The following is a 7,599-nucleotide window of genomic DNA, read 5'->3' as shown; positions in this document are numbered from 1 at the left end:
GTGTGTGTAGGTGAGTGAGTGTCTGTCTGTGTGTGTGTGTAGGTGAGTGAGTGTCTGTCTGTGTGTGTGTAGGTGAGTGAGTGTCTGTCTGTGTGTGTGTAGGTGAGTGAGTGTCTGTGTGTGTGTGTAGGTGAGTGAGTGTCTGTGTGTGTGTGTAGGTGAGTGAGTGTCTGTGTGTGTGTGTGTAGGTGAGTGAGTGTCTGTCTGTCTGTGTGTAGGTGAGTGAGTGTCTGTCTGTGTGTGTGTGTGTGTAGGTGAGTGAGTGTCTGTCTGTGTGTGTGTGTGTGTAGGTGAGTGAGTGTCTGTCTGTGTGTGTGTGTGTGTAGGTGAGTGAGTGTCTGTCTGTCTGTGTGTGTGTAGGTGAGTGAGTGTCTGTGTGTGTGTAGGTGCGTGAGTGTCTGTGTGTGTGTGTAGGTGAGTGAGTGTCTGTCTGTCTGTAGGTGAGTGAGTGTCTGTCTGTGTGTGTAGGTGAGTGAGTGTATGTCTGTGTGTGTGTGTAGGTGAGTGAGTGTCTGTGTGTGTGTGTGTGTAGGTGAGTGAGTGTCTGTCTGTGTGTGTGTGTGTAGGTGAGTGAGTGTCTGTCTGTCTGTGTGTGTAGGTGAGTGAGTGTCTGTCTGTCTGTGTGTGTAGGTGAGTGTCTGTCTGTCTGTGTGTGTGTGTAGGTGAGTGAGTGTCTGTCTGTGTGTGTCTGTGTGTGTGTAGGTGAGTGAGTGTGTGTGTAGGTGAGTGTGTGTGTGTGTGTAGGTGAGTGAGTGTCTGTGTGTGTGTAGGTGAGTGAGTGTCTGTGTGTGTGTAGGTGAGTGAGTGTCTGTGTGTGTGTGTAGGTGAGTGAGTGTCTGTGTGTGTGTAGGTGAGTGAATGTCTGTGTGTCTGTGTGTGTGTAGGTGAGTGAGTGTCTGTGTGTGTAGGTGAGTGAGTGTCTGTCTGCGTGTGTGTGTGGGTGAGTGAGTGTCTGTCTGCGTGTGTGTGTAGGTGTAGGTGAGTGAGTGTCTGTGTGTGTGTAGGTGAGTGAGTGTCTGTGTGTGTGTAGGTGAGTGAGTGTCTGTCTGCGTGTGTGAGGAGGCGGTGGTGTAGCGGTTAGCGCGCTGCGCTATGAATCTGGCGACCCGGGTTCGATTCCCGCTCACGGCTAACACCAGTGACGATTATCTGAACCGGTCCTGGGCCTCCCCTAGGTCGACTCAGCCTTAAATGAGTACCTGGTGCGGTGTGTAAACATCGCCACTAGGGAGACAAAGGCGGTCGGGCGTGGTGCTGGCCACCCACCCCCTCGTGTACCGTTCCGGCCTTCATAGGTGCTCGCTAACAGCACTTGCCCCTACAGTCTGTTCAGGCTATACGGGGGATCTTTGTCTTGTCTGCGTGTGTGTGTGTAGGTGAGTGAGTGTCTGTCTGCGTGTGTGTGTGTAGGTGAGTGAGTGAGTGTCTGTCTGCGTGTGTGTGTGTGTAGGTGAGTGAGTGTCTGTCTGTGTGTGTGTGTGTAAGTGTAGGTGAGTGAGTGTCTGTGTGTGTGTGTGAGTGTAGGTGAGTGAGTGTCTGTACCGGGGGAATTTCCATCTGGTACAGATGTAGTGTTGTAAAGGACGGACTTCTAAACTTCTTTATGGCACACACTGTTTATTATCTTGACACACAGTCTCCTGACCCTGCACAGCTCACACTCACTCCTCGCTCCTATTCTACGAAGGTACAGCCTTCGGACTTGCTGTCTATCTAATCTCCCCGCTAGCCTAGCGTCCTCCGGCTGGGACCTAGGGGAGGCACACTGACCCGCCGCTGGCCCAGCGGGTCCCCGACCTCTGGTCGCTCAAGACCTTCGTCCTCACAAGGGCGGGAAGGCTGGGAGCCAGGGTCCTATCCAGGACCTATCTCCTCCGACCACTGGTGACACTGAGCCCCAGCCCTGACAAGGGCTGGAAGGCTTGGTCCAGGGTCCTAGCTGTCTTCAGCCGACTTGGGTCTTCGTGTGGCAGAACTCACCAAGAGCTCTCAGCGCTCCGGCTTTTATACCTGTTCGTGGCCGGGTTGTCTAATCCCCGGCCACCTTGTGGAACCCTCCGATTGGTCCTTCCCAATCTGGCGTTTGGATCCTACCTCACCCCATTTGACCCTGACCGTTTGATTGAGCGGGAAAACATTGTTTACGATCCGCTCTCTCAGTTTGAGAACAGCGAGTAGTTAACACCACTACACAGATATAATGGGAGGCTGATCGACGCCCGGGTGCGATCAAGGGATGGCTCCCTATTGGTAAACCACGTTATGTATGCCGATGATTTGGTAATAGCTGCTCATTCAGAAGAAGAGTTGGAGACGCTGCTGCTGATACTGGAGCGTGCCACTATGAGGTGGGGCCTTACCATCAGCCCCACCAAAACTAAGCACCTGCCTGGGTATTTTGTACCATCGGACACTCCACCCCCACAACTCCCAATCGGTGATGGGGTAGTAGTGGAGAGAGTGGAGAGTTTCCCATACCTGGGCAGTGTGCTTATGACCGGCTCCAGTTTATCAGCAGAGGTCTCACTCAGAATCAGTCGAGCGGCAATATCTTTTCATCGGTTGCGTAACGCTGTGTGGAAGCTACCTGGTCTGTCGCTCCGCACGAAGCTTCAGGTCTTCTCGGCCACGGTCATTCCCTCCCTTCTCTACGCTTCGCCGGTTGGAAACATTTAGGCTGGCCTGCCTACGATCCATCCTGGGTTTAACCAGGCTGGATTGTGTGAGGAGCTCACAAATCCGTGAAAGATCTGGGCAAAGTCCCATCGGTGAGCTCCTCCGGCAGGCAAGGCTGCGTTGGCTGGGTCATGTAGCCCTGCATGCCCAGCCACCACATGCCTAAACAGCTTTTGTTCGGCCGGATCGAGGGGGCTAAACGGGCGCGGCACGGGCTAGAGAAGAGATGGAGTGATGTGGTACAGGAGGACGTGGAGCTGAGTGGACTTGCCGATGACTGGTACCAGCGGTGTCAAGATCGGCCTCTGTGGAGGAGGCTCGTGAAGGATGCTACTGGGCAGTTGGAGGCAGTCTCCCTCCAACAACAACGGAGGGCGGAGGAGCGACGCTCACAACAACGAGCGGAGCGCCGGGTGGCTAAAGCACAGCAAGTTGGTACAGTAGGGGGCACAGGTGGTGCATCAGCCAGTCATCTCGGTCATCTCGGTCAGTCGACCCGTTGCACCTGGGTCTGCCCCGTGACCTCCTGCCAGCGGGCGTTCGACACTTCACGTGGCCTCAAGGTGCACATGGCCTGGCACAAGCGTCGTGGTGACGTCACCGCCACTTAGTAGCGAATGGCGGTTGTTGTGTCACTGTGTGTGTGTCACTGTGTGTGTGTGTAGGTGCTGCTGCTGCGTGTGACGAGGTGGTGTGGCTCGACTCGTCACAGCAGCAGTGGAGGAGCCGCGCGCCGCGAGATGTCGCGCGCCAGCGCCTCGGCCACGCGGCAGACGGCGCCACGTAGCGCGTGTGTTCGCCGCTGGGCACCATCGCACCGCCCCCCATCCCCCCTGCTCCTCCTCATCGCTGCTGCTCTCGCGGCAGCCTTCTACTCGCGAGTGGGGTAAGAGAGATCGCCGTCGTTGAGAAGCCAGGCTCGTCGTGCGGTGTCGTGACGGGGGCTGCGGTGGCAATGTCGGGTCAATGAATGGCGACGCGTCGCTGTGAAGATCGTCGAGGGAAAAAAAAGTCTGCACGCTGCTGCTGCTGCTGCCGCTGCTGCTGCTGCGTTCGCTCGCGCTGGTCACCGCAACGCCGGGCGGCTGTCCGTCCACGCGCCCGTCTGTGCGTCCGTCTGCCTTCCCCATCGCCGCAGGGCGCTGTCCGCGGTCGTGGCACCGGGCGCGAACATCATCTGCGGCAAGATTCCGGGACTGTCGCCACGGCAGCGGGCGCTGTGCCGGAGCCGTCCGGACGCGATGGTCGTGGTCGGTGAGGGCGCGCGGCTGGGAATCGGCGAGTGCCGGCACCAGTTCCGATTCAGCCGCTGGAATTGCTTGGCGCTGGGTGAGGAGACGGTGTTCGGCCAGGAGCTCAAAGGCGGTGAGCGCCAGTGTAAATTTTTTTTCCAAAATTTTACACTGTTAAGGGAAAACAAATTAAATATTAAATTACCAAGTATTTAATACTGCAGACAATCATCTGACCCATAGGTGGCAGCCATCTCAAGCCAGAGGACGAGAGGACTCTAGCCGCCCCGATGCCACGCATATAAAGGATTTATAGTGAAAAACTTTGTTTTTACGGGTTAAACTTATTGCTGGCTCCCTACACCCCTTTAATCCGCTGATTTCCCCTGACCGCCTGGGCAAAGGGCTCCATTCACAACATGACTCACACCGGTGACATTGGGAGACACCCCTGTCGCACACCTGACCCAGTTGGTATCTCCTCAGAGAGGACTCCATTTATCAGCAGGCTGCCCGTGAGCTTATGATGCAGCAGTTGCCGTATAACCCCCCTGGTGCGTGCGCTCCCCGACACGAGCAGGTAGCCGAGAAGCGGCCTTCCAGCACGCGGTGATCTCGGCCGCCGTGGCGTACGCCATCACGGCGGCGTGCGGCCGGGGCGACCGGAGCGAGTGCGGCTGCGACGGCGCCAAGCGGGGCGGCTTCTACGACGCGCAGGGGGGCTGGCGCTGGGGCGGCTGCTCGGCCGACCTCAGCCACGGCCTCGAGTTCTCGCGCCTCTTCGTGGACGCGCGCGAGGTCCAGCGGAACACGCGCACGCTCGTGAACCTGCACAACAACGTCGCCGGGCGCAAGGTGCGTGGGCGCGCGGGTGCCCTACCTTGCTCCTCGTCTTCCCACGACGCCTTTCAATCGGCTGTCTCCGCAGATCACGACGACACGCGCCGTCCGTTTATAGACCTCGCTTCTCCATTTGAATCGGAAAGGTTGATGTCATTCATCGGCGCGCGATGACTTCATCTACTCGTGAACGCGATCCGTAGGGGGCGTGCGGCGGTGGTATAACGGGTCGGCGGATCGGAAGTCTTCGCTTGGGTGCTCCGGGCGCGGCACGACGTTCTAATTGCGGCGGCGAAATGAGCAACGCCGCAGTTAGGTGACCTGGTGCGCCACGTGCGGCGGGGTGAAGGGGGGGGGGGGGTTATCCAAGACGTGTGGTCAGTGTGGGAGAGTAGAGCGACGTGCCCTCGAGTGGGGAGGAGGGCTTTCTGACAGCAGTGGTGCCACAAAGCAGGTTGCAGGGCTGCACCTTTACCTGTTCCTTGCACCGGACATTGGCGGCTCCGTTTCCACTGAGGACCTCCTCCCTCCAAGGTCCTCCAGGTCAGCGCAGCCTAAGAGCGACTCGCCCGGTGCTTTCACTTTCCCTGCACGGCCACGGGGTTGCAGGTGGCCACCCACACAGCCAGCCAGCCACCTCCTGCTCGTGGTGGCACGGCGACACTGGGCTGCTGCTGCTGCTGCTACCCTTGCAGCTCGTCCGCCCCGGTGCTCCTTGAGTGCTCTCGATAGGGGTCTCCTCTCCCCCTGATCCCACCTGCAGGCCCATAATTGAATGAAGGCGCTCGCGTGCCATGCAAGAAATTTCGGTAAAGTCACTTAGGTGAAAAAAAAAAAATTGCTGTGGTTGTCCCACCTGATGACGGAAGCTTGTGTTACCTCCGAAACGTCGTGATTGAGTTTAGTTATTTTTTAGAATTTTTATTTTCACCCACGTCACTTTACCGAAAGAACCACGGAGTATGGATCCTTGCAGTTACGAAAACTTCGAATCTAGAATGCAAGGAATTATCATTACGCCCGTGGGGCCCTGTTTCCTCTGCAGGCGATTTCCCCAAACCGAGCACTCCTCCAGATCCAATCCAAGGCAGGCGCTGAAATGTCTTGGGGTGAAAACAAAACCATCTCTCACCCCCACCCCGCGTCCGGCAACCCCTCACCCACACTCCCTCGCTTGACCTCTCATCCCGCCACCCAACCCCTCCCCTCCCCACTCCCCCCCCCCCCCACTTGTCCCCACCCACCTCCCCGATGCTCTCCCGCCCTCTCGTCTCTCTCTCTCCCCCACGCGCCGCCAGGTGCTGGAGGAGAACATGAAGCCGGTGTGCAAGTGCCACGGAGTGTCGGGCTCGTGCACCACCAGGACGTGCTGGGCCACGCTGCCCCAGTTCCGCGAGGTGGGCTCCGCGCTCAAGCGCAAGTACGACGAGGCGGTCCACGTGGAGCCGGTGCACGCCGGCCGCTACCGCCGCCGCTACCCCGCCTTCCTCAAGATGAGGCGCTCGCGCGCCCACCGCAAGCCGCTCCGCACGGAGCTCGTGTTCACCAAGAGCTCGCCCAACTACTGTGAGGAGGACTGGCTGACGGGCAGCGTGGGCACGCGCGGCCGCCCGTGCGACCGCAAGTCGCCGCACGCCGACGGCTGCGAGCTGCTGTGCTGCGGCCGCGGCTACGACACGCGCCAGTACACGCGCTCGTGGCATTGCGAGTGCAAATTCCGCTGGTGCTGCTACGTGCGCTGCAGCGCGTGCAGCGAGGGGGCGGAGGAGTACACGTGCAAGTGACGGCGGCCCCGACGCCTCCGCCGGCTCGATGGCTCGCCCCGTCGACTGTCGGCCGTGGCCCCCCACGAGCCTCGCCCCTGGCAGCAACAATCGTGGCCGGACAAAGGTTTTGCTGTGGCTTAACAAAGCGGTGTCACCTAATAATGTTTATAATATAAATACGCACAGCTCCTTGTCGGTGCACTGCTAGATTAAGGACTCCCCCCAATGCCGTGTCAGCCATGTGGTTTGTTTGACCATACTTCACCAGTGCGGGTTGGTGAAGGGGGCACCGGGCAGGGAATGGTTCAGATCTATTACTCGCCACTGATCTAAGCCTTTGCCGGGAATCAAACTCGGGTCACTGGGTTCACGGTGCAGTCCGCCAATCGCTGAGCCACCGCCTCTCAACCTCGTCTGTGTTGTGTGTGCGCCGGTTACATTGCAGTGCAAAGGTGAGCGCCACGCTGCGCTACAAACCCGGCCACTCGAGTTCGATTCCCGCTCACGGTCAACACCAGTGACGATTATCTGAACAGGTTCTGTGCCACCCCTAGGTCGACTTAGCCTCAAACGGGTACCTGGTGCGATGTGTAAACATCGTCAGTGGGGACACAAAGGCGGCCGGGCGTGGTGCTGGCCACCCACCCCCTCGTGTGCCGTTGTCGGCCTTCATAGGTGTTCACTAACAACACTTGACCCCAAGAGTCTGTTTGTGTTACATTAAAAGTATTGAACGCACATTCCGCATTCCGTTATTTTATTTCTCTTACATCCTGACCAGAAAGGCGAGGGCATGCATGGGGCAGACACGTGCCTACGTAGGGCTCGAAAAAAATAGTTGCAGGCAACAGCAGCGACAACAAAAAAATCTCACGCGAGGAGTGCAGCAACGCGGCACAGTGATAAGACGTTAGAAGCCCGTGACCTCAAAATGACAATGTTGCGTTTCGTGATCCGCGCTCACTACACCACATTCCCGCCCCCGAGATGCGCGAGTGAGAGTGCGCGCTGGAGAGGGGGCCTCTGTTTGGGTGGCAGGGGGCCAGTCATTGATTTGGCTGTCTGGTCCGGGCTGGAGTCATTCG

General features: G+C 58.2%; 1 protein-coding gene across 1 annotated transcript; it reads left to right on the top strand.

Moving 5' to 3' along the window:
- The first annotated feature begins 3,416 nt into the window (after positions 1-3,416).
- On the top strand, positions 3,417-6,532 carry LOC133362059 (protein Wnt-7b-like). The gene is made up of 5 exons (XM_061581024.1): positions 3,417-3,562; positions 3,815-4,041; positions 4,489-4,730; positions 6,047-6,196; positions 6,323-6,532. The coding sequence occupies exons 1-5, from the start codon at positions 3,417-3,419 to the stop codon at positions 6,530-6,532; spliced, it is 975 nt and encodes a 324-aa protein (XP_061437008.1).
- The last annotated feature ends 1,067 nt before the right edge of the window (positions 6,533-7,599 follow it).

Source organism: Lethenteron reissneri, unplaced genomic scaffold (assembly GCF_015708825.2).
Source record: "Lethenteron reissneri isolate LAM-NWPU_2019-01 unplaced genomic scaffold, ASM1570882v1 scaffold_1354, whole genome shotgun sequence".
Classification (NCBI taxonomy): domain Eukaryota; kingdom Metazoa; phylum Chordata; class Hyperoartia; order Petromyzontiformes; family Petromyzontidae; genus Lethenteron; species Lethenteron reissneri.
Note: the sequence above shows the minus strand (reverse complement) of the source record. Positions and strands in the feature narration are given on the sequence as shown.